Source organism: Drosophila simulans, chromosome 2L (genome assembly GCF_016746395.2).
Source record: "Drosophila simulans strain w501 chromosome 2L, Prin_Dsim_3.1, whole genome shotgun sequence".
Lineage (NCBI taxonomy): Eukaryota > Metazoa > Arthropoda > Insecta > Diptera > Drosophilidae > Drosophila > Drosophila simulans.
Window position 1 is genome coordinate 284345 of NC_052520.2, and position 26907 is coordinate 311251.

A 26907-nucleotide genomic window follows, 5' to 3' on the forward strand; every position below is an offset into this window, starting at 1 on the left:
ATGGAAGCAGGGCCAAAGTGCGATAAGCACGTAGCCAGAGCAAAAACGAAACGAGATTATTAATCAATCCGCAAGATACAGATGCAGATACCACATGAGTGAGTGAGCCCGTGAGTGGATATCGCACACACCGAAATGCATGCATGAGTGAGCAGAGCGGCTACAATCGCACAATCGATATGCGACAGAGACATATATATATATCTTCGGCAATGCACTCACTCACACCAACACAATTCTTGCGCAAGATCAGCGAAGAGGGCAGCAGGCCACTCTTCTCTATCCTAAATTGGACTAAACTATATCGGAAAAGGGAAAGAAAGTAAGCAGGGTGCTGGCAGGTAGAGGAGTCGGCTCTCAATGAGATTTAAACTTGACAAACCGTTCGGCATATTGGTTAGACATCGACTTTTCAAATGGTTTATGAGTGACAGGTGTGAAGTGAAAAATGCGCCGGCGTGGCGGCTGCATCCTCTGAATGCAGTGACTACAGAGAGAGTGAGAGAGCAGCAATGGGATCTAGCAGCGACTGTTAGGATCGCGCGCACAGTGGAGTGTCCGAGAGCATAACAGAATATAAAAAGTTCTTCAAAGAAAGATATCACTCAAAAAGTCAGCATGCCAAAAACAAATTTTTTCTTTCAAAATTTTATGAATTTAACCTACGCATCAGAAAAGTTCCGATTTGCTCCACTGTGCCCACTTAAGTGGCAGCGAAATGCTAATAAAATAATAAATCGAATGGCAGCACCAACAGCAACACCACTAAAAAAAAGAGCAACCGCAGCGGTCAGCAACAAAAGCAAAAGCATCCAAGCAAGTCGAAGGTGGGACCAAAGATGGAAACAAAAAGAATGGCAAACCCGCACCAGTCGAATCACACGCACAGGAGGATAGCCATCAACTTCTCTATGTTAGGTGTTCCAAATGCAAGTTACGTTGCAACTGCAAAAAGGAATCAACAGAACAAAGCAAAAAGTGGGTTTAAGCAAAAGCAGCAGCGCACCGTGCAATGGGGCGACCTTCCCGGAGGTCTGGGGGAGCAGAGGAATGGGAGTCCAAATGAGCACAATTAGGCGTCTTTATCGAATTCTCGCGGTATGCGAAAGAAGAGAACAGGAAACCGTAAGAGGAACAGGTCACCATTATCCCCGTCTCCTTTTTGCGCTCAATAATTCAGTCCGTGAGAGCAGTAGCCGAAACAGTGGTGTCAGAAGCAGAAGCAGCACCAGCCACCCCCCAGACATTTGGGTGGGCGCATACGAAAGAAAAAATTATACATTGGATAAATCCAGAAAATGTAAAATTACAAACACACATTGCAGACATCTAGGGAGCGGGACAGAGATAGAGAGTGAGGCACTCTCGCATGGAAAACTAATACATACAGCGAGGCGGCGGCAGCGCAAGTACAGCCAACGTAGCTAGGCAGCACAACCACCCGATGATATCGAATGGCCAACAACAACTACAACAACAAAAACAGCAATAAAACCAAGCCGTCCACCAACGCCACTGCTTACGTCGCGGCAGCCGCAGCAACCATCGTCACCAAAGAACTCCAGTTCGTCGATACAACAACATCGGCAACGGCAGCAACAACCACTTGGCTTTGCTCTTCTTGCTGCCGCCGCTTCTTCCGTCCCTCCACCATTACCGGATTGTTTCGCTCCTTGTACTTCTGTTGTTGTTGTAGGTTTGATTGATGGCGCGCTGCCTTTACCGCTGCCTCTCTGCCTTTTCTTTTGATAATGCCAACGTCGGCCATTCAGCGATGACCAGTTGTAGGGGGAATTTCCCGACTATGGTCTTCTAAAATTTTCACATTTCTATAGCCATGGCATAATAATCGAATGTATTGGAGCGCAGTATCGCTTTCGGCACTCTTATTCAAATCGATACCGGTACTCGGATATTCATAAATAAGTGAATATGAAATACCAAAAATCGTTCTCATTTGGCTTGCAATTGGCGCATCTCTAGCCTGCCAGCACAGTGGGATTGCTGCGAATCGAAGAGGCAGCTTGTACAACTGACTTCGGTGCTTTGCCTTTTCCCATATGTCGCCCCATGCCTTGTGGCCAACACGTTGCGGGTTCCACTGTGTTGCGGTGTATCTGCTGATGCTGCCACCTCAAGGGGCAGCAAAAGGCGAATCGGAGGCAAGGAATCGAAAGCAACGGTTTTGCACTAGACAGTGGATTTGAGAAGGAGTTCGGTGTGTTGCTGTTTTTGTTTGTGCCGCCGGGTGTGCAAAGTGGTTTGACATTTCCTCCGTTTTGGCCGCTCATTCGCATGCCCATTCCCATTCGCGAGATGAGATAAAATGCGATGAGAAAAGAGGACAGGGCATCCAACGAGAGGACCATCTGAACATCGTGTGCACCGCATTCGGGTTCCAATTGGAGTGTATGTATTTCTTTTATTTTGCATAAATTAGGCATAAGTGTATGCTGTCGGTTCTCAGCTCTGTCGCTGCCTCCCGTTCGTTTTGTCGTTGCTCGCTTTTGATTCTTCGTTCAGTAAGGACCACGCACACACACAAATGGGAGGATACATAGCCGCAAGGCGAGTTAACAAAATGTTCTCATCTAAAACTTCAAAACCCCACTGTGGGATTGGGTATTGACTTCGTCATTTATTTAGGCTGATTCCCAGTATTATTTTCGTGTGCCTTCTACACAAGACCATCGCAAAGTGAGGATGTGGACAATGGTTAAAATGGGTATTTACATTAAATTTCGAGAAAAGCTCTTCATAACAAATTAGCACTACTGCTAGAAACCCATATCGCGAAATTCGCACTTTTTTCTGAATAGTAAAAGCGAAAAACCAAATGTTTTCCTCTTAATAGTACACACAAATATGACTTAAAACGTCACCCTTTAAACAAATGGGTTAGACAAAATGTAAGGTTTTTGTTTATATTATGATACTTTACGAACACATGCAGGTTAGTAAGGTTAATAGTGTTTTGTGGAGTTGCGTGCTTTTTTGTCAGTGTTTTTTTTTTTAGGTTTCGGATTGAAGGAGTTTATTAAAGTGTTCATGGTCTATTAGAGCCTCAAGGGTGGCTTTTCTGTTTTTGCTTTAGCCACCGAGTTGCAGTTGAGGATTTATTTGAGTGGGGGTTGCTTATAAGGGCAACGGGATGATTGTTCGGAGTAGCAGTGTAAGTGGTTATAATATAAAAATGTTTTATATAGAGAGGGGGTACTCATCACTAACGTACATTGTTCATGCTGACCAGGTACATGGCCAATTTATTGATGTCCAAGTTGGCCAGCTGGTTGACATCTGTGGTGTTGAGTATGCTGAGCATTAGGCTTATGTCGGCGGCGGTTGGCATAGCTGGCATGACTCCCGCTCCGCCCATGCCCACCTGGCCGGATCCACTACAGGATCCTCCAGCACCTGATGCGGCGGCGGCCGCTGCTGCGGATGTGCTGGCCCCCTGCGATTGCATCAACGCCTGAAGACTCCGGCCACTGGCATCGTGCTGAGCAGAGGATCCTATTCCGGACCCACCACTGCCGGAGCCGCTCTGCAGCTGCATTTGCATAGACTGAAGGGTGGGAGTGGTGGGTACCGACAGCGGCGGTGTCGATGAAACCAATGCCTGGAGCTGTGGGACAAATGTGACAATCACAGAGAAAGAGTTGGTGGAGTTGGTAACTTTGCAAGTTCAGCAAAAAGGCCAGAAAACATGTCACGGATTCAGGGTAGTGGCTGAGGATGATTTTATTAAGATGGTCTTGATGGTAAAGAAATTAAGTGCAATCCTCTGTCAGCGTTTTACATAGTTTAGTTTATCAGCTGTTGGCTGCTTTAGTTAATGAATTTTTCTTATTTATAGCTTTTGATGCTTTGGGTGAATTGAATTCGGTTGCATTTTTGGAACCGCTTCTTTGTCCAAGTCAATGTCCACTGTCCGTTCTGTACGCTAACTACGGTGCACGGTTCGCAACTAACTACAGCCAACAGCTAAGCAACAAAACTACATACTTCTAACATTGGACACTACAACATAATCATGAAACGTAGAACAAAAAACGTAAAATGATTCAATTGTCATTTGGGTTAGGTAACAGACAGTTTCGGAAGTTATTTAATTTTTAGATTTTTCATAGTCGTTAATAAGGGTGTGTGACTATAAATCTCAAAGATAACAATTTAATTTGAAGAAAACGCGAATTTTAAAATATCGCTAGAAATTGGCGAAAGAAAAATAAAAGAAAATCAAAACATCGTGAGCGTGACAGTTCTCAAGGAAACTTGCAGCGTTTATAGTTTTCAAGATCTCGATGTTAATACGGACAGACAGAAACGTTCAATTTTGCCTGTTAGATACTTTTTAACGAATTTAGTATACCTTTATACTCTGGGTGTAAAGGGAATTTAATATATGTATGTTCTCTCATTGAAGTGGCAACGAATGGAGATGATATGATGAAAAGGGTTGGTATGTGACAAAGGCTATTGCACCTACCTTTGCCTTCTGCTGCAGTTTTAATTCCTCTTTCTTGTAATTCCTTTGATAGGCAGTGATCACCCGCCGGAGACGCGTGTTGAGGTCCTGCATAGATGGCCACATAGTAGTGGCGTCCTCGACGGCTGCCACGGTTGGCGGATAGCTGCCGGCGACGCTCTCCTCCTCGTCCAAGCCTAAATGTGAGTTTGAGTTAGCATGGTCGGTGGTGTTGTTAGAGTTAGCCGCTTTGGATGATGGATTATTGGTGGTGGTGGTGGTGGTATTGGTAATGGTAGTAGTAGTAGTGGTGGTGGAGATGTTTGTGGTAGCATTGTTAGTGCATGATTCCGTTTTATCGCCTTCAGCTCGGGCAATGGCAGCGCTATCCTTTTTGGCTTCCACAGCAGGAGCATCAGCAGTTGACTCCTTGGTTTCCTTTTCGTTTTCTTTTTTCTCCGATTCGATGTCCAATTCTCCGGCATCGCCAGTCTGGACCCCCGTCCCCTGAGCTTTTCCTGCCGCCTCGGATGAACTAGAGTCGGCCGGATCGCAGGAAACAGAGGCTGAGACTTGTGCGTCATTTTTATTCATTTTTGGATCTGATGTATTTGCCGATTCAAGAGTTGCTGATAATGCGTCCTGCTGGGCGACCGACACATCGAGATCGCTGCCTTTGCCCGGCAAGACTTCGGATTTGGATGAGGATTCGGAAACGGTTGTGGCATCATTTTCGCTTTCCGTTTTGTCGTTTCCGCCGCTACCATTTTCACTGCTGCTCTTACCAGACGAACTAGGACGCTCCGGGTCGAGAAGCGAGTCCTTGTTATCGCCCCCGGTGAGTTTGGTAGAGTCAGAGTCTTTGGTCGTTGTAGTGCCGTCATCGTCCACCTCGTCGCCATCATCGTGCTTCGAATTTGCATCGTCTTCGTTTCTGTGGTTCCAGAAAAAAGGGTTTGAAAGTTAGTAGCAATTGACTGGAATTCACAGATCATATATCAGATGCAGGCCATGCCCAACGCAGTTAAAACGTTTATACTACACTGAGAGAAAATTCACAAAACACACGCACACACACACATTCAGCGCAATGTCAATGGATCAATGCATTCAATGTGCGCGTTAATGGAAGCCCCGTAAGTTCCGCTGTTCTGAGAATATTTCGTTAATCCTTATCAAGAAATTATACGGCGAGAATTCTATGAACAAGCACAATTATTTTCAATTTGGATTGAAAGTACTTTTTTAATTTGATTTGAATAATTTAAATTAAATCTAGTCTTTATTAAAATTCAACAAAACAATTATTGTGATTTATGACCATAACATTTGATGGATAAATAGCACTGTCTACCAAATTGTAATCTTTAATGTATTATTATATTAAACGCTAATAGCTGAAAAAATGTTTGAAGCACATTTCAATGCCAAGACTTTCAGATGAATGCATGTGCACGTGGGGAATGGGAATGAAAATGAGTTTAAGCAAATCCTGCATGTTCCTTCCATCCAGGTCTAATTTGAAGCGTATTTTTTTTAATTTTAGTACTTTTGTGTGATGTATATGAATTACTCAATGGCGCTTATGTGTGGTTTATATCTCTTTTCATTTGTTGCTTTCTCTATCCGGCGTGTTGAAAAAAACCTCTATAACAATTATCAAATAATTTCACCAAAGTTTTTGCTGTTAAAATGAATATTAATGTTACGTGTGTGTGCAGAAGGTACACGTTGAAATATAGATTCTTTAGAACACACCAAATTAATTTAGAATTGATTGTTTTCATTTTGAAGACTTACATCGGCAAACTCGTGACAGCCAGATCGTCACCGGCCGCACCGGCGCCCACATGGGTGACAAAGCACAGATTGGGATCGGCGCGCATTTGACGATACATTTCACAGCCATGCTTGTAGGTTCCCACCAACAGGCTCTTATCACAACAAATGGGATTCCACCATGAAGATGGCACTTGATCTGGCGTTGGCGGCGGGCGAATGGGGAGTTCGCTACATATGATCGTATCGGTCGATGAGTACATTCGATAACATTCAAATGTGTTTGGTGGATTGGGGAAGTTGAGAGATGCGCGAAAAAAGAAATGCGTTGTTTAGTAAAAATTCAATTTTTTCGGTTCAACAATTTTTTGTATGATGTTAAATAAAACAAAAATAAAAAATGAGATACCATAAGAGGAAATAAAGTAAAAATTTTAACATTGTTAATTGCCAATTTGTACTACAGATTTACCACTACAAAATGCAGAATCATACAAAGCAAAATTTAAAAGGTTAGTTGAGCTTCTTGATGGCTTGTTTTTTGAATTTGGTATTCGTATTAAAAAATATAAATTAACTATTTAATTGCATGAATAACTTGGCGGTTTTTGTATTATGAGGAAGACTGCACGTATGGAGGTTAATAAAGATGTTGGTAGCGTGAATTTCCCTATTCGCCAGCTTTTTTCTTAAAAGCGGAAAACAGCGTGCGTGCAAGCGAGGGCGACGAGCGATGGCGATCGATATCGGTGGTTGAGGAATATATGGGGATATTACCTTTCCAAATTCAGATTCAGTGCCAACTGCTGCTTGGCCCTCGTACTGCTGCAGTTTTTGGTGGTTATATAATATACGTATAGATATCGCAATGAGGTCAATTAGGTATTTTTAAGGTTTGTTAAACGAATCGAAAAGATACAAAACACAGCGATAGAAGAAGAGTCGATACGCCGAAGATTAGTTGGCAAAATATAGAATTTAAATGTTGTGGTTACAAATGAGCAGAATCGTGTATATAGATGTACAAGTGTTAACATTTTAATGGACAAGCAATCGAAAATACGAAGAGAGTTGCAGTATAGAGATACATAGCGAATAAAGGAGAATCACATTCCACCTGACACAAAGTTCTATAAAAAAAGGTTAATAATAATTTAAAAAAAAAACACAAATTGGCATTAGATAAAAGGCTATAAAGTATCTATAACAAAAGGTTAAATTAAATACAAAATTAATGAAAACTCTTTTATAATCAGCCAGTCAATCATTCAATCAACAACAACAACAACAAACAAACAAACAAAATGATTAATGAATGCCAAGTGTTTAGCAGGTGACTCCGAGTGCCACGCCTACCTGATAGGCGTGTTGTCCTTTATCTGCTGAACAAAGTCGCCAATGACCTCATGTTGAATATAATAAAGCATCCTCACGCGCAGCAAAACCCTGTAAATATTTACATTAAGTAAACAAAATATATGAAAATAAGGGGAAAAGAGAGCGAAAAAATTTATTAGCAACAGTCCATCTCAAATTTGGAAATAGCTTATAACGAGTTCGATTCCACACGACTCACTTATTGGCGTGTCTGCCTAAATGCTTCTTGTAGGCGCCTTCCAAGTACGCATCAGCGTCGTATTTCTCCTTCTTGCTCCAGTGATTTGGATCGTGAATGCTTGTGACCGCCGCGGCCACGGCGCTGGCATTTATGCCGCCGCTGTCCTTATCTGACCCATCCAGCGCACTAGATTTGTGAGCCGGAGTTGTGTTTCCACTATTGCTTCCGGATGCAGAGCCCGGAGCAGGAGTAGACACTCCTGTGGATTCTTTGTTTGATTTTCCTCCGTTGCGACCTGTAAAGCAAAAGTAGTGTTTACACATTAGTATATTAATATTTCTCTAGCTGCCTTCAGACTAATATATAAACTAATCTGAAGGGCAACAAAGCTCTAAGTAAAGGAAATGTAAAATCAAAATGAATTTACAGCACTATCGGATCTCTGATAGTTTAAAAAATGGATTTTTTTGAGGGGTACTCAAATTGGCTATAATTTAAAATATTTTCCATACATGAAAATGATACACAAGGGATATGATTTTATGAAATGAACCACATATTAAAAATTAATTATTTTAAAACTTTGAGATATTATGTATCTTTCCTACAATGTTAGCTTTTTAGTTACACATTTTTCATCTCAACAACAGCAAATAATATATAAATTAGTAGTAAATTAGAAAATGTTTTAGGCTACTCTATATAAAAAGTTAATATGAATTTTAATGGGTATGTAAGTAAAATGTTATTTATTATGTACATAAAAAAAGTAACAGATTTGATATAGTAAAAGGCATACATTTGCATGGCAACAAAACATACACACACTTCTTTTCGTCGCGTCGCGTACATGAGTCAATAATTGATGTCTCTGTTCTGGTTCAGTCTTTGTTGGGTGATTTGATTCGATATTTAAGTAAGTTTTCACGGAGGAGAGGCCATTAGACAGTACACAAATTAAGTTATATTCTTGCTTTCAGTATCTGATATTTACGGATACAAATAGGTAGAAGAACGCAATTAAAATGTTGTAGAAAGTCCAGAGCCCAGTACAGATAGCGTAAAGAAATTTTTGTACAAAACGTGTTTGCTAATTTTTTCTTGTAGACCGTTTCGTTTATATTACTTTTGTATTGATTTTTTAAAACTCTCTACGTCCGTGCAGCAGTTGGAGTGTGCGTAAATGTATCTTTTACCATACCTTTGGCATTCCTACCTCGTGGCACCAAGTTGTGTAGGCCACTATGATCCCTGCTAATCTTCTGCACTTCCCCGTCCTCTGTAGGTGTTATCAAGTCCCAGATGAACGTCTTGATTTTCTCATCACCCTTGTAGACCTGCAGGCAGTAAAGAAGCTGCGAGAATAGAACAATATTAATGTTAATGCTTTTGTGAAGTGCGTTCTATAAACTTTGTGTATATTTATATGGTTCAGCGGGTTGAGAAGAAAGTTTTTACTCAGCGAAAACCTCGAGTTTTCTCAATATTAGCATGGTTGGTCATCATTTTTTTGCACACGTTTATATTTGGTTTGAGTTTCATTTAACTTACTATGATGCGAGCACAATCCTCGACGTCTACATCACGCCAACCTCGTTTGAATTGTCCTAACTCCAAAAGTTCCGACCACCGGCCCCAACTGCAAAAAAAGAATTTACCAATGAGACTTTTGTTTGTAAAATATAACTGGGTAAAGGGAGATATAGACTTTGTTTTATTGTACCAATCTAGTCATTATATACTTTCCCTTTATCACCACAAAGCCGGTCAAAATATATATATATTACACACAAATTCCATAAATTATTCCTTAACGTTACTGGTCTCATGATGAGCACGTCAGGACACAGCCTTAAAACCGATACGCAGAGCAGACGCTCGGTGAAATCTCATCCAAGCAAACTTCACGTATTCGAATATGCTGCTCCGCAGGACTTGGACGTCGTGGCTATTATCTACAAGTTCTATCTGGAGGACTTTCGCAACTTTACGGAAGAAGAGCGTCAACTGCGATTGTCCAGTTTGGACGCCATCGACATGCTCCACACTATAGAGCAAGTGCATAATGATGTGGCTACTTTAAGGCTGGAGAACCACATAATGGTCGAATTCCTCGAGAAGAACGATCCAAAGTTGTTATTGGGATTGAGACAGCGCCGTACTTCCATTCTTAGAAAGTTGCAAACAAAGCGAGGATCGGCGCAGGGAAGTCATGGCATAAATAGCCGACACTCCAGCTCCAAACGCTCGATACCAATGTCAGTGAATCAGCTAGTATCCATAAGTGGCATATCTGCTCCAGAAAAGCGACGTGGAATGGACTACAAACTAAATTTTAAGGCCAAAGCCGAAATGGCGGAGAAAAGAGCTGCTGAGGTGGAAAAGCGGGTCGCAGATATTGAAAGAAATGGTGGGTTAGTTGCATTTTAGGTCTCGTTTTCAAAACTCATTCATTTACAATCTACTTTTTAGCCATGACTGAAGTGAAACAGTTAAGAGCCAAGATAGAAGAGCTGCGTTTTCGAAGTGAGGAAACCATTGAGACGGAGAACAACTTTATGCTCCACTTTTTAAGGGATGAGAACGATGTAGCCTTTTTGGAGTCTGCAACCGAGCGACAGATTGAACGGAAATTACGCAAGTTCACTTCAAATTGGTTTAAAAATGCACGCGCTTTACTAGGAACGATGAAGTTAACCATAGTATCGCTTCAAGAAACATGTCAGCAGCATCGGGCGGATTTGATAACCAAATCAGACCTGAGTGGTATCCTGACGGCTGTAGATTTTGAAAAACTTATTATAAAGAGAACCGAGCTGGTGAATCAACTGGAAGAAAAAAACATCCACATGGCGGGACTTAAAGGAGTAACAGGAAAAACGTCCTTGGCCATGACTGAGGAAAAACAGGCCATGATGAACTTGGAAACAGAAATGCGTACCGTTCTGAATAGAACGGATGAAGTCACGCGAGCCATTCAGAAACTGGAAAAGGAGGTGGCCGCAGTTCAAATGCACAATACCAAGGACTACGTGACTCTGGATGAGTTGAGAGCGCAGCTCCAGGACTATGAGGCCCCCAGTGTCAGCGAGTATATCGAGCGAAAGGAAGAGGCCCACGTCCTTGAAAAGGAAGAAAAAATGCTGCAGAGAAAGATCTACATCCTCAATATGAAGCTCAACAACGCCATACGTCGGCGAAATCGGCTCGAAGAAAATTAAATTGTGGCATTTTAAGTCGTTATAAACTTACCCAAAGGAAAGCAGTCCCTTCTCCACTTTAAAGCACTCAGACTTGGCCCAGTTTCCGTATTGAATTTCCTCCAAGCCCAATGCAGCCAAAGCATCCCGTTCTCGAGGAATGTATTCATCGTTGCCCTTCTTTTCACGAGCACGATCTCGCTTCTCCTTGCGGCGACGGGAACGGAGTCCTAATTGGATTTAAATGATTGAAATGGTTTACATAAGAATTTTTCCTTTTTTCAGCCTTACCTATTCCTCCCTCCTCGTCGCTATTCTCATTCGAAGATTCCTCGGAATTGAGCTCCATTACATCCTCGTGGCCGTAGCGTTTGATTTGGGTGCGTCTTCTGGGTTCGGACAAAACCAAGTCCTCCGTTTCATCCCTTTCGCAAGCATCGGGATCAATGTCAACCTTTTTTGCCCACTTTGTCCAAAAATCAGGATCATCTATAGTAATATCCGACCGGTTACCGGATGCAGCAAATGAAGCCTTTGAGAAGGTGGATCCCTTCTCCGATTCCATTGTAATGACTTGAGTGCGTCGCTTAAGGATTGAATCGATGTCCTCTTCGCAAAACTTGTCACCAGCATTGTCGTCATCCATGACGGCCCCGTAAGCACCCTTTTTTAAAAGATCTTCAATTTCCTTTTTGGACAGCTGCTTGTTATTGCCATCTTTAGACCCTTGGGTGTTCATCGACTGCAATACAGCCTTGTCCAATCCTAGTTTCATGGAAGCTTTGTCGAACATTTCGCGCTCATAGGTATTCCTGCAAAGCAATCGATAAATTTTTACCATCTTTCTCTGGCCAATACGATGGCATCGGGCCTGAGCCTGCAAATCATTTTGTGGATTCCAATCCGAATCGTAAATAATAACAGTATCAGCAGCTGTTAAATTAATGCCTAACCCACCAGCTTTGGTGCAGAGGAGAAATACAAAGCGATCGGAACCTGGCTTGGAGTACCGATCGATGGCCTCCTGGCGGAGATTACCGCGAATGCGCCCATCGATTCTCTCAAAGGGGTACTTTCTATACACCAGATAATCTTCAAGGATATCCAAGCAACGTACCATCTGACTGAATATTAGAACGCGATGGCCGTTTGCTTTAAGTTTGGGTAGCAATTTATCAATTAAAACCATTTTACCAGCGGAGAGAATCAGATTTTTATAATAGGACTCAGGATCTTCGCCATGCTGGGACTTGAAATCATATTGGATTTGTTCCTCCGCTCCATTCAAGAGATAAGGGTGTATGCAGCACTTTCTCAACTCCATCATAGTGTTCATAAGGTTTGGGATATTAGCAGATGTGGTCCCCTTTTTCAAGAAACTAAAGTTTTGTTCCAGTATACCTCGATAGTATTTCTTTTGTATGTTAGTTAGCTCCACTTCGATAATTGTTTCTTCCTTGGGCGCCAAACTTTTCTCTACGTCGTCTTTCAGACGACGTAACATCATTGGTTTTAGTAGAGCTTGCAGCTTATTTACCTCTTCTTCAGTGCGAAGACTTCCAAACTCAGACATGAACTCTTCCTGTGAGGAGAACTGCGAGGGTTCCAGAAAGTTTAACAGAGAGAACAGCTCGCTGATGTTGTTTTGTAGGGGAGTTCCGGAGAGCAATACTCTGTGCTCCAAATTTAACTGCCGCAGACCCTCAAGGAGTTTGCAATTCCTATTCTTAAGACGATGTGCTTCATCAATCACACAAAGGCGCCAGTTAAAGGCTTTTAAGTCCATGTAGTCTGTCACGATCATTTCAAAAGTGGTGATCAAAACGTTAAACTTGATTGGTTCTTTCAATACCTTTCCACTTTCTGTCTTATAGTAATATTCATAGTCCTGTATCATTTGTTTACTTGTCACCGAGCCGTGATAAACAACTACGTTCATATCCGTCCAGCCCTCGAACTCTCGCTGCCAGTTTGGAATTGTAGATAGGGGAGCTATAACTAAGAAAGGTCCTCTAATCCCGTACTCATATACAGAGTGCACAAATGTCAAACTTTGAATAGTTTTTCCAAGACCCATTTCGTCAGCGAGGATGCAGTTGTGGGTGTTGTACCATGAAAACTTCAACCAATTAAGACCCTCAAGTTGATAGGGTCTAAGGCTATTTCCTCCCTTATAGACGGGCGTCTTTTCCAGTTTTTTCCACAATTCTGGATGCGGTCGTTTTTTAGACTTCCACTCGCTCCTTTGAGGGATTTTGTTAAAGCGCAGGTACTGCTCGATTTTGTCGTTATCTACATCTTCTTCTAGCTCCCAAGTGCAATCCTCATAGGGAAGTGACTTCCACTTTACCAGGTAGTGCTTTGTAGTCTCTCCACTGGTTTCATCTGTATGCACAGACATGTCTAACACTCTATCCACTTCAGTAAAGTCCTGGTTGAAGGGCTCGTCTTCGATATTCTCAAATATATTCAACTGCTGAGACTGCTTTTGCTGAAAGCGACGAATCTTAGCAGCTACGCGACGATCACCCTTTAATAGTTCCTCTTCCGTTCGCCACTCGCAATGTAGATAACTGAAATTGCGATATTTCACAAAGTACTCCTCCACATCGATAAAGACGGGCTCTGGCTTATTTTCCATATCAGCTTCTGTTTTCTCGTCATTCTCTTTCTTAACGGATTCTTCTCCCTCCTTGACGCACTCCTTTTCCCCTTCCATTTCCAAACTTTCCTTATTCTTTTCTGTAGTAGCCTCTTCGGGGTTGGAGTCATCAATAGATTTTTCGTCAGATCCCTCTGCTTTTGATACAGGCGATTGGTCATCATCTGCCTTTTCATCAACCTCCATTTTTTCCAAGACAGTCTTAGGTTCCTTGGCGTGCTCTGCTGTTGAAACGTTGGAGGATTTGCCTTCATCGGTGGCTTCAGAATTTTCTTCAGTTTTCACTGTTTCTGATTGTTCTTCTGGTTTACTTTCTTTATCTGATTTTCCAGCTTCATCATCTACTTCCATTTTATCCTTGTCCTTATTGTCTTCATCAGATTTCTTAGAATCATCAGGCTCGGATTCTTCCTTACTGTCTACTTCCATTGCGGAGGATTCTAGTTTCGTTTCCTCGGTATCGGTTAAATCTTTCTTGGGTTCACCCTCAGTTTTGGATTTTTCATCTCCCTCAGGATTATCAGTTGTGGCTTCATCTAATTCAGATTTCTCTTCATCTTGTTTAGGTTCGGGTGTTTTTTCTTTGGGTTTGTCCGGAATAAGTTCCCGCTTTCCCATTCGCATGGCTAAAACTAATTGAACCACCATGCTGTCCTCATCGCCAGTGTTTATGTACACGTAATTGGGTTTGGAAGACATGGCTGCATTTGCAGCATCAGTAGAGATTTGTCGCTCCTTCTCCGCTGCTGCAGAAGTACTCGAACTGGCTTCCAGTTGACTGCTTTCATCCAGTGGTAGATTAGACTTTTCTTCACCCACCTCCTGGGCAGCGTCTCCCTCGGCACCAGATTGAGGTTCCGTTTTTTCCACATCACTTCCTGCATTGGAATTACTCGCATTCGCAGATGGTTTCTTATCCTTCTTTATGGGAGAAGCCACTAAGAGAGAGTTCTCATCATCGGAGAACCTTAGCATAACATCATCGATGTATTTCTTTCTTTGAGTATTCCTTGACGATCTTCGCTTGTTGGAATCCATTTCAGAGTCTGGTGGCGGTGATGGAGGCGGAGTTCTGTCCAGTGTGTCATCTTCGCCATCGGATTCAGGTACAATGCGACCCCTATTCCTTCGCTTCTTTAGTGCCTTGGCGGAAAGAGATCCACGGTTCTTGCGAGCACTGCCTCCCTCCTCAGAATTTGCATTGCGGCGACTCCTTGCAGTGGATCTTTTACGATCTCTTCTGCTCGGTGTAGAAGCAGGATCTCCTGCCGAATCTGGAACAGAGTCTACTGTTTCATCGCCGGCCTCCGCTTCCTTTTCATCTTCATTGGCGCCACGCGGAATTTTTGAAACGGGAATGTCATCGTAGTCTGGAGATTCTCCATCCACTCCAGTTCCTGCCGAAGTGGTTTCAGCTTCACCATCAGCAGATCCTGCTTTTGGTACCAGTGGCTTGTTGTCTTCCACTTCGCTACCTTCTCCCGTTTGCTCAGCCCCATCTTCTCCGTACTGTTTCCTGCGTTTACTAACACCAGCTCGCTTTTTTCCTGCTGCTGGTGTCTCGGTAGAGTTGGGATCGTTAGGATCTTTGGGCTTCTTCGCCTTCGGCGTTCTATCTCGTGGGGGTTTATTTGGATCCTTAGGTGTTCTCGGCTTGCGGGGCTTCTTCTTTTTGCCACTACCATCAGTCGAGGTATCCAGTTCGTTGGCTGAGTGCACATCTTGAGAAAGATCACCCATCCCTTCACTATACTCCAGCATACCGACCACACTGGTATCTCCCGCTCCTTGAGTCACGCAATCCTCAGAGACGGGTAGTTGTGTTGTTGGGATACTTGAAACGGCGTTGGCTGCTCCCATTGCTACATTGCCGCTGATGTCCATCAAATCTTGCTGCTGACCCACCTGGGCTTTTTCACCCTTCTTGGCGCGAGGCTTGCGTGGCTTATTGGCACTCTTTCCTCGACCTCTTCCCGTGGTGCTAGATACTTGAGGGCTCTCTACCATTTGCTGGTTGAGTAGAGGGTTTCCTGGTGGTCCATACATTGGCGGAACGTTTTGGAACAATAAGCACTGTGGACCGCCAGCACACTGATCGTTTACCTCGTGCTGCGTCAGAAGATTTAATCGCTCCTGCATTCGCATTAACTTATCTTGGTGTTGAAGCTCATGTCCTGGAGGCATGCAATACAGTTCCTGTATCTGCTGCTGCAGTGCAGCAATTTCTTGTTGATGCAGCATGGGATAAGGTGGATACATTCCTGGCGCTCCTCCATACGGAGGCATCATGGGAGTCATGTGCCCTTGTCCCTGAGCCTGGGCATCATATCCGGGGGCAATAGGATGCATGGGCATCCCTATGGGAGGCATCTGTTGTTGAGGCGGTTGTGTAACAGGGATAATAGGATCTGCAGACGGTGCAACACCAGGTGCCGATTGAGCTTTATCCTCTCCTGATTCCTCAACTATTTTGGGTTCCTCCAACAAAGATTTAGATAAATCCCCTAAAGATTGTCCCAGTTGAGTTTGTTCCATCTCAGCGGTGGGCTTATCTTGCAGATCGTCTTGTATTGTTGGCAATTCCGTGCTTAGAGTTATGTCTTGAGTTTTAGAAACACTGTTCTCATCCTGTGGCAAATCAGTTTCATTGGCAATAACTCCTTCCACAACACCGAGTCCCTCACCTTCGCTTTGATTCTTCTCAAACTCCGCATTCGAGGACTGAGAATTGCTATCTAAAAGTGCTGCTGCTGCAGAAGCTGCATTGGAGGCCACGGCAGCAACTGCTGCTGAATTTGAGGACATCGAGTTGTTATCAAAAAGACCAACATCTACTCCAACATTTTGGGCCGATTCCGAATTTCCTCCGTGCGAATTCGTGTTGTCCATGAGCAACTGTTGCTGGTTGTTGCTGCTGCTGTTAACGCTGCTTTGCGAATTACTGTCGTGCACCGACGTGGGCTGGTTGTTGACAATGCTATTGGTGCTACTATTGCTACTGCTGTTGTTGCTGTCATTAGCAGCCACCGCCAAGGTGGAGGAATCATTCGAGTTGGCTGTTTCATTGAGAATGCTGCTTAGGTGATGTGATGGGGTCGAGGGTTGCTGCTGCTGCGTTTGCTGTTGCGGCTGCGACACCTGTTGTTGCTGGCTTTGTGGTACTTGTTGGGATGGTTGCTGTTGGGTTTGATGTTGCTGCTGCTGCTGTTGCATTTGCGCGGGTACCGGCGAACTTACATGAGCGGGCGACATTGTCTGTTGGGATGCAGCTGGTTGATTGTCTCCTAGTATGTTAGCAAATGGATCGAATTGCTGCTGCGACTGATTATAGCTGGGTAGATGTTGCTGGTGGTGCGGCGACTGTTGCTGCTGGTGTATTGGAGACTGATGCTGCATTTGCTGGTGGTGCGGCGATGTTAAAGTCGCCTGCGGTTGCTGCTGTTGTTGTGACGTTTGCTGTTGCTGCTGCGTCGGCTGTGTTGTCTCCATGGTAGGTTGAATTAAATGGTGCATGTTAGGCAGATTTTGCTGATGCAACGGCGAAGACATGGCCGCCAGTTGGGGTTGCTGCTGGTGCTGATTCTGAGCACCTCCTGTTGCTCCACTACTGTTACCACCCCCAACAATATCGTTGATCGAGTGCTGCAATTGATCGTTGAGTGATTGCTGCTGGTGTTGTTGTTGTTGCTGCTGCTGAGAGGCGGCCACCACTGGCGGTTGTGAAGTCACCGGTGGGACAACTTGTTGCTGCGCGGTTTGTGGTTGCTGTTGCTGTCCCATCGGCTGACCATACATGCTTAACTGCTGCTGGTGATGTTGCTGCTGAGCCTGCAACATCGCCGCCTGTTGCTGCTGCTGCGGAGGTGCTTGTTGCTGCTGTTGTACCTGCTGTTGTTGTTGTTGGGCCTGCTGCTGCTGCAGGGCCGCCAAGTGCTGTGCCCCATGAGCCGCCCCCCATTGTTGATGTTGTTGCTGCTGTTGTTGGGGGGAAGCTGGCATCCTAGGACCCACGGCACTTCTGTAGGCTGATGGGTAGTCCATGGGTGGTAGTCCGAGAGCCTGTGATGGCATCACCATTTGTTCGAGGGCCTGTAATGTGTTTACGGGAGCAGCAACTGGCGCAGGACCCTTCGCTCCCGCTCCGCCTGCTCCACTTGTGGGCGGCTGTGGGCGCGGCGATGGCAGGCCTACCATGCCTTGAATGCTGTGCTGGCTGGGCTGATTGCTTACAACCTGTTGCGGCTGCTGCGCTTGCGTTTGTTGTTGCTGCTGTTGAGGGGGTGGTGGTTTCGCCGGCGACACGCCAACTGGTCGCGGAGACATTTGTGGGTGCGGCGACATCGTCGGAGGACGTGGCGACATTTGTGGGGAAAGCTGAGGGAAAGGTGCACGATACTGGGGCGAGGAATTTAGCTGGGCAGCCGCCTGTTGATGCTTGCTGCTGGACATGTAAGGCGGCGCTGCCTGCTGCTGTTGCTGCTGGGTCTGTTGTTGCTGCTGTTGCTGTTGATGGTGGCTTCCGTAACTAGGAGGCATACCCATATGCGGTGGCGGCAATCCGGCACCCGGCAACTGTTGCTGCTGCATTAGCGAGACGTGAGGTTGCTGCTGCTGGGCCTGCTGTTGCTGCTGCGATTGGAGCTGCTGCTGCTGGTGGGCACCCAATTGCTGCGCAGCCTGCTGCTGCTGCGCCGTCAAGTGGTGTCCCGGTGGCGCTCCTCCCGGCACATGCTGCCCGTAAGCAGAAGCCTGATCTAGTCCTGTATGACCGTAGCCCACATGCTGGGGAGCTCCTCTACTCGGTTGGTGTTGCATGGGACTTCCGTACGGACTGTGAGCATATGCTTGAGGCGTGGGAGGTTGTCCCGCCTGGACGGTGGGTGCTCCCACTCCAGGATACAATGGATGCTGACCAGGAGCTTGCGGATAATGCTGCGGCAGTCGAGCCTGCTGCTGACTCTGCTGCTGCTGCTGTTGTTGTTGTTGCTGCGCCTGCTGTTGCACCTGCTGTGCTTGCTGTTGCTGCTGGGGCGTGGGCGGTTGCTGCTGCTGTTGCTGCTGGGGCGCCAGTGATCCGTACCCCGCCATCATGCTCTGCTGCGCGCCGTATGAAGCAAGTTTCTGCTGGTCCTGTTGTCCATAGGCGGGCATGTGTTGACGGTATGCGCTGGCGTTGCTCTGACGCTGTTGCTGCGCTGGTGGAGCCGCTTGCGGATGCCCATAGGCCCCCAGTCCGGCTCCGGGATAAGCCGCTGCCTGACCCGGAACCGAGGGCGCCGCTCCCCAACCGCTTAAATCGCCCATCCCGGCCCCAACTCCTACTCCAACGCCGAGGCCCATAGCCGCCTGGTGATCGGCGGCCCCCAGCCCGTAGAGATTCTCCGCCGTTGGCTGGTACGATGGGTATTGGGGCTGTTGCTGTAGCGGATGTGGGGGGCGGTGGCGCGGAGGATACCCGCCAGGCGGTCCCATCGCACGCGGGTTCGCCGCGGCTGCGGCTGCTGCGGCGGCTGCCGCATCATAACGGTAATAGGGATCTCTGTGGGTCAGAAAAAGAAAAAAGTTGTATATCAAAAATTTGGTTTCTACTCGCCAACGAATTTGAGTCTAACACAATATTATTTATTCCGAAACTAAGGGTTTACACTCACCCTTGATGATTTCCGTGAAACATATTTTGTGCATTTCCATCCATCAGATTTTTTAAACGCAGCGCACACAGAAATGTCCGTTACGCGTCGAAAGACGCGACGCCGCTGCGTTTCAGATTTGGTCGTCAATTGGCTTAATTTTGATGCTGCTTTCTGCGCGTGGCCGTTGTCAAAATGTCGGAAGCCTAAAGGTAGTCGATGACTGAGAGCCAGACAATTGCGGAGAAGTTTCACTTCTCAGGGGTTCAGAGGTTCGTTCCTCACTTCTCACTTTACCCCGCGGATCTGGTCGGTCTCTGGTGTCTCAATCCACCTTCGCCTTATCGATTATGATTATATATTAGTTGGTTGTGGGTTCTAACTACTAAACTTAATTACAACTGGTGTGCAATTTAACTTCTTGTTGTTGCTTTTATTGGGTAAAAGTCATTTGTGTTTCGTGTTTCGCGCACTTCATGGCCGACCTTTGACATATTCGCAGTGAAACACATTCGCTCACAGCTGAAAAAACATTTTAGAGAGATTTCGAATTAGTTATGGTTAGTACCAATCAACTTCTTAAACTTTTTCACGAAAAACGGTAATTTTTCAACGAAGAGTAGTGCATTTCGGTTTTGAGCGTATTTTCAGAAAGCTTTATTTTTAAGTCCCGAGTAAGATGAATATAAAAGGATATGGATCTGGAAAGAGAAGACAAAAAGAATGATGTATATTTGTTCGTAGGCTTTTTATGTTCTTATTGTAATAGTTTTGAACAAAATGGGTACATTTATACTCTATGAATGAAAACCACTTTTCGTTGCAGTAGCTCTAACTTTTAAGGGGAAAAGCTATACGCTTATGAATTTCACAGAAGGGCACATATAACGTACAGTTTCACCCCCCAAAATGTTGAGCAATTTTGTCCAGATTGTACAAGTAATATTTTGATTCCACTATTTTACTTAAAATGAAAGTGCTTACTAAATAAATGGTTCACTTCTTCTTCTTTGTGATTTTATAGGGAGAGTTGTGAGTGGAGTGTTGGTATGAATCTGCGGTGAAAATCTCGTACGGGAAAAACGAGAAAAACAATGGCAACTCTATCGATTTTTCGCATTGTCTCAGCGGCTGCTTATAGACGAAAATCTAAAGTAGCAGTGGAAAATCCGCAGAGAGGAAAGAAAAAAAGGCGGGTGGGTTGACTGACTGGTTGTTATTGTTGGATGCTGCGAGAGACCAAAGATATGCAAATGGGCGCCGAAAAGGGGGAGTGGCAGAGAAGTGCTGGGGTGGCAAGGTGTGGTGTCTGTTTTATGTGTGTGCAAATGGAAAGTGGAAAGATATAGAGACAAAACTACTGCGGAGAGTACATAGAGATATGCACTTACACACATAGACGCACAGACAGACAACCGAAATTCGGCGTTCAGTGCACTGTTATAAATACGAGTGCGAAGGATGATGGCAGAGGTAGGGGTTTGTTGTATAGCACAGTTAGTCAGCCACTCACACACTCAAATGGCACATCATCGGCGAAACTTATGTGGAGTGGCATGGGCTAAGCGGCGAGCTTAACACCGCCCACCCCCCATCAAACTATTTGCCTCCCGCAACACCCGCCACCTACCCTCGCCCGGGACTGGCCCCTTTGTGGGTTTGCCGTGAGTTGTTCGCGCTTATTGGACAATCATTTAACCAGTCGTCGTCGTAGCCTCCTCTACACCCTAAGAAATCCATGAGTAACTAGTTTTGATAAAAATCTTAAAACAAGACCATTTGCGGTACGACTTGGATACAAAAAAAAAAAAAAGCGCGCACATCTAAAAAAAAAAATATTTTCATTGTATTTAACATTCATCTTATCGTCCTGCCAGGCAGCAAATATGTAAAAGCACGTCAGTTTTTCTTGCAGTGCCAATTTGTGTTGGTGCCCTCCGGGTGCTTTGACTTTGCCGTAATCAATTACATTTTGCTTTTGCAATTTCAGCTATTTATTTATTTAGTTTCAGCTCTTGCCATTATTATTAGGTGAGTGGTTTGTATGTATGTACATAAACACGCCCGTTTAGCTCCATGGTAGTGGTGTGCTGTGCGGCGCGACTTTACCGTGTATATCTGGCAGATATCTATCAGTATCAGTGAGTGGTAAGTGTGGTGTGTGTGTCGCATTTTTCCTTCTTTCGCTTTAGTTTTCACTTCTTGCCCGCTTCTTCCCATTTTTTGGCGTGGCCGTTTTTACACAAACAAATCGGGCAGAGTAATTGCAAAAACAATAAACTAAAAGCAATAGTAATATACATATGTACATATGTATGTAGCGCAGTCAGCGTTTGGGTAAGCAAAGCAGACATCTAAAAAATTGTGAAATTATACTTTACTTATTGCCTCTCTCCGGCCACTCTCCTACGGCACTGTCTGTGTTTTTGTTCATGTCTGCGTCTATGTCGCTTTGTGTCTCTGCGCACAACTGTACGTTTGTTTTAAATAAGCGAAAAATCGATTAAAGGTGATAATAGACAAGCAAATTTCTGTGTGTCCAACGACAAAGACGCGAGCCACATTTTTGTGACCCGACGACGACTACACCACCAACAATCCGCTCCAATCCAATCCGACATGCCAACAGCACAGCGCCACCACCATCAGAACGCCGGATTAGCTTTGGGTTTGGGCCGGGTCTTTCTCCGCTACTACTGATTCTGCCTTCCCATGCTCCCCCGCGTTATGAGCCATGAAAATCGCCCCCAAAAGAGTTCACTCAAGTCACACTTCTCTCGCCGTTAGAACAGTGTTTCTCGTCGGTTGGCATCAACGTAAACAAGGGCTTTCTACGCACAACTTTTGGGGGCAAAAGGCTCAAAGTATATTTTTATTTTGAAATTGGATTAATACCAAGTATATTTAAGCCGCAGCACAAATATGTAAGTATTATTTCCCCCAAAGCTGTACGAATTGAATCAAATAAACCTGAATGAATATTTCTCAAAGCTTATTTTGCAATAGCAACAATAAAACACAAAAAACGAGGAGAGGGTTCGTTCACCTTTCGTCGTGGGCAAATGTATTTAGTTAACTCACAATTTTAACAGTTGCTTTGTGCTCTTGCTTCGCCTTTAGGGCCGACTTTGCCAGTTCTTTTATCTTTAACTTTTTAAATGATGCATTAACTTTTCAAATGACCCACAGTCTTTCAGAATCTGCAGCCGTGCAGGGTAGGTAATAGTATTAATTATTTTCAGCCCAATAACAACATTTAAAAAAACATAACGCACACATTACTATTACATAAAATACAAAGTGAAATTTTTGTTTTACTTTATTTTTTGCGGTGCTGTGCACAGATGTGTTTGCAAAGTGTCGTCACATAATAGAAACTCACAACTTGACGGGAGGATGCATATATGAACGTACATATATGGTAGAAATGTGTGCATGTACGAACATATGTGAACGAATGAATCTGGCTTTAATAACAATCAAGTCAAGTGGCTGTGTCCGCGCTAACAGTAACTAAAAAGTACAGTTGGTTTTTGTAAGAAAAGCCACATTCAACAGCGGCAGCCAAGTCCGTCACTTAGCGCGGTCCAAACAGAGCCGAAGAGCGGCTGAAGCAAGAGAAGTAGGGTGAGTGGGGGGCGCTGGCGAAGCATAAGCAGAGCAAAGACAGATGGGCGCAGCAGCAAAACGCGCACTCACACACACGTACACAAAAATGGTAATAAAATAGGTAAAGTAACAGCGGCAGCTGTAGCAAAAGAAGAAGCACAATAGCAGAAAGCCATACACAGTTTTCGGAAAAGCCAAAGAGCTTTGCTCTGCTGCTGAGAGCCATCCGCTAAAACTGAGTCTGCAACAAGCGAAAGGTACACACAACAACAACAAACAGCCCACAAAAGTTTGTTGGGCAAAAATTACAAACACGTCACCGCCTTTTGAATGTGTAACGGAACATTTATGGCAGGCCCATTTGGCGTTAGAGATGAGTGGAATGCGATAGTTGCAGCATCGAAGCCAAGAAATTGATCAAAATGCCTAAACTCCGCTTATCTAAATTTCTGTATAAAAATAAATGGGACAGCTGTCATTGCGGTTGACTGATAAACATGTGGTTTAAAATATATTATCATTATGATATGAATTGTCCAGTCGTATTTTTAATGATTTTTTTTTAAGATCAAATATCATTTAGTTATCAATTAAATACCCACCTGAATATAGAATAAAACCTGAGGAAAACTCGGTGTCGTAAAAGCTAATCGGTGAATGCAGTAACATGCTATGAGAATAGTTTTGCAAAAAGTCAGACGGGATAATCTGGAAGTGCAAAACTGACGCTATGTTTCCCGCTAGAATTACGAAAACTAAAGGAAACCGAGCACACACACATGTAGGACACAAGTCCTGACCCGATTATCGAGTTAAAACTGTTTTATAAAATTTGCACCTGGACCTAAACCGGATCGAATGGATATAGAGCCGCCCATTGTCAATCTAGCAACAATAAAACAGAGAGAACCCCGAAAGAGCGAGAGTGGAGAGTCGCTCTCTCAAGAGCGGTGTACCGGCTGAAATCGAGCGAGCGGCGAAAACGCACGACAAAGAGAAACGAGAGAAAAAAAACAACCCAACAAGTGAAACGAGCAAAAATTTTGTCGACAGAGAAAAAAAAAACAAAAAGGCAAAAGCAAAGCATAGCGTACGATAAAGAGCAAGCCAAAAGCAAAGCAAGCATATCACGTGCTGCGGCAGAAGATGGGAAGGGGGCAGACGGCTGAGTGGGGGGCCGTGTGCCGGCCTTTGGCGGCAGCGCTGTCGGCGTCGGAGCCGACAACGAATAGCATGAAAGACAAACAGAAAGGAAAAGCGACTGAGAGACAAAGCGACAGAACGACTGTTTCGTATAGAAAGAGAGTGGGCAACAGAGGTTGCGATGAGCCAGTCAAAACAAAAAGTGCGAATAAGCCGAGGAGCCAGGGCTGGGAATACCGAAAAGATTAAAAATTTTTACAAAGGCTATATACAAATTTGATAAGTTTATGCTAAGCAAAACTTATGACCTATATGAGCTTAGTTTTAGTCATTAGATGCAAATACAATTTCTAAAAAATTATAAAGTTTTAACTTAAGGTTTATGTTTACACATGTTCACTAGTAGGCCGCTTGTGAACTTTATATAATTACATTTTTTCGAGTCGGGCAAGAAAGTTGCGCTTTGCAATTGCTGTTGGGTGGTCATCAGATGTGAGAGATTGCAAGGGAAAAATCGCGAAATGAAGCAAAGCAAAGAAAAGGCGGCGAATGGCGGCGACAACATTACGGCGACAAGTACAAAACACGTATTATGCATGTGTGCGTGAGTTGGAGATTCGCATGATTCGTGCAAATTCGCCGCATAGTTGTTCCTGCTATTTTATTCGCATTCGCATATCGTGATGCCTTTTGTTTGTACATGTGTATCTGTATCTGCATCTGTGTGTGTTTGTTGGCCTGGGTGTGCTGTATTTGTGAGTTGGGGTCGTCGTCGTTCATATGTTTGCCTTGTTGTTGCTGCCTGACGTTGTTTGGTCGGTTTTGATTCGGTGTTTTGGGATGGATGATATTATATGGTCGCTGGTCTCTGTCGCTGACTCTGCCCGGTTTTCCGTTTATCGTTCGGTTCGCTCGCCCGTCATCACTCTTCTTGTTGCGCTCGTCGGTCATTTTGATTGGGTACAGTGGTACGTCAAAAGCCTGAACGGAACCTTACCAAAATCATAACTACAAATTACCGAGTGAATATCCATCTTATAACAGCAACGCATTTATTAATTTTTTGTAATTGCACAATAATAATAATTTAGTTTTGTAAAACCTAATATCCATATTATACTACATACCACCCATTCTACTTGCAGTTCGAGATAAGAAAGCTTCACTATTGTTTGCCTCTGATTTCTGACATACGCAACACCCCCCTCCTGATGGTATTCTTCACATTTTCACGTCACATAAGTTATTTTTTCGCCTTTTACTTAAATTTTTTCGCCGAAGCCGAACGAAAACAAGAACAACTGTAAGCAATGAGTGGAACTGCCCACTCGCCCCAACTTTAGCTTTATTCGCATATTAACGAGTGGGGGAGGGAAGAAGACGACGAGAGGCGAGGTGTAAAGGGAGAAAACAGGCGTGTGACGTTTTTTCGCTGCTTTTTCTTCTTCTTCGCCGAAAAGAGTTGATTGAAATTATTTCGCTAGCGTTTGTGTTTGTGACTTTTCGCTCAATTCGTTTATATGTCTGTGCTGCGTGTCTCGCTGAGTGTGTGTATCTGTTTTCGGTTAAAGATACATAATTATTTCTAAAAAGCATTTTCTGCCTGGCCATTGTTGTAAATCGCTCGCAATTTCACGACTCCGTTTGGAAAGAAGTACTTACATTAACAATCTACTTTAAAATAGTATTACTCACCATTTTTCATTTATTTTTTTTTGCTGCTAATCCATTTGACTTTATCTTGTTTATTATCGCAGGTTCTCACAATTTACAGTTCATTTGTACGGTTCACGTTGCTCTCTTTATTTTTTTCTCCCGTTTTCTTTTGTTTTTCGGTTTGGTTTTTGGTCACGCAATCATTTCGGACGCAAGTTATCGATAGTTAAGCGCAACGAAATGACAGATGACGGCGAATGAAAGGGCAACAAGAAGCACAACAACAATGCTAATTCAAGTGTAGATACACATGCGAAATAATAATTGTAGCACAATTGCCGTTGCAAGAAGAAGACGCAATGGCGAAAACTACAAAAGCGCAACGGTTGCAATTGCGAGGCTGTTGCTTCTTCTTCTCGCGGCCCGATTCCATCTCACTTACTCACTAACTCACACAAGCGCGCGGTAATTACAATTAAAAGTAGTTTTTTACAGCCAAAAAGAAACAAAGAAATCGATAGATATGGCTGGAAATGAGGGGAAAAATCTCTGCGCCTTGGTAATTGCACCAGTAAAAAAAGAAAAAAGACGAAGATGGAATGGAATGGAAAAAAATTGTTACAGCCGCCGAGTGGAAGAAGAAGAGGTGCACAACAGACGACGCGACGCGTCGAGAGCAGCGACAAGCGCATGAATTTTACGCTCTCTCATCAATTGCGCGTCGTAGCGGCGGTGTGTGTGTAAGAGCAGACCAGCAGATCAGAGGCAGAGTGGCCCGGCTAGAAAAACGTGTGTCCAAGCACTGCCAACTGTGAGTGTGTGCGTCGAGTGAGAACTGAGCGAGTGGAGCGAGGAAGATGGAGGCAGACAGATGAGTTGACACAGCGACCGAAGCAGAGCAAAAACCAATCAAAGAGGAAGACCGCAACTGGGGATACCGTTGCATATGTGCACTGTATCTATGTGAGTGCTACTTTAAACTATCAATATCGAAATATTGATGACAACTACAGTGCAGCTTGGACCGAGAACACCGAATTAGGTATAAAAAGAAAAAAATCGCACTCGAGTTGTTGGTTGTTTAGCACCACAGATTAAATTTTTAGAAAAACGGAAGACAAATTTTATCTGCAACAGAATCGTCTTATCAAACCTGCTGATGTTTTGTTAGATTTTCCTGTTTATTGACATTTCTTTAAATA

General features: G+C 44.1%; 2 protein-coding genes across 14 annotated transcripts in view; one reads left to right on the top strand and one right to left on the bottom strand.

The window, feature by feature from the left end:
• LOC6730424 (mucin-19) overlaps positions 1-26907 on the bottom strand; it is a 40174-nt gene that overhangs the window by 12159 nt on the left and 1108 nt on the right. For 2 of the 12 annotated variants that reach the window (XM_039291167.2, XM_039291166.2), the window contains exons 2-12: positions 19319-19819; positions 11297-19206; positions 11058-11235; positions 9357-9444; positions 9007-9160; positions 7824-8100; positions 7604-7693; positions 7025-7072; positions 6269-6478; positions 4490-5402; positions 3233-3625 (exon numbers count right to left, since the gene is read on the bottom strand). In XM_039291167.2, coding sequence (XP_039147101.1) covers positions 3233-3625; positions 4490-5402; positions 6269-6478; positions 7025-7072; positions 7604-7693; positions 7824-8100; positions 9007-9160; positions 9357-9444; positions 11058-11235; positions 11297-19206; positions 19319-19362 — 10305 coding nt within the window. In that variant the 5' untranslated portion in view covers positions 19363-19819. The remainder of the gene's footprint in view (positions 1-3232; positions 3626-4489; positions 5403-6268; positions 6479-7024; positions 7073-7603; positions 7694-7823; positions 8101-9006; positions 9161-9356; positions 9445-11057; positions 11236-11296; positions 19207-19318; positions 19820-26907) is intronic. The other 10 variants (XM_039291174.2, XM_039291175.2, XM_039291168.2 and 7 more) reach the window with 10 other exon arrangements.
• On the top strand, positions 9550-11058 carry LOC6730426. 2 transcript variants are annotated; one of them, XM_016179315.3, is made up of 2 exons: positions 9550-10215; positions 10278-11058. In XM_016179315.3, the coding sequence occupies exons 1-2, from the start codon at positions 9633-9635 to the stop codon at positions 11024-11026; spliced, it is 1332 nt and encodes a 443-aa protein (XP_016022895.1). In that variant the 5' UTR covers positions 9550-9632; the 3' UTR covers positions 11027-11058. The 2 variants fall into 2 exon arrangements, with proteins under 2 accessions (XP_016022895.1, XP_044778269.1); XM_044922334.1 differs by having other exon boundaries at positions 10105-10219.

Coding starts and splice junctions, on each gene's coding strand:
- LOC6730426 (XM_016179315.3), top strand. CDS start 9,633: ATGATGAGCACGTCAGGACACAGCCTTAAAACCGATACGCAGAGCAGA. Junction 10,216..10,277: donor CGCAGATATTGAAAGAAATG/GTGGGTTAGTTG, acceptor TCTACTTTTTAG/CCATGACTGAAGTGAAACAG.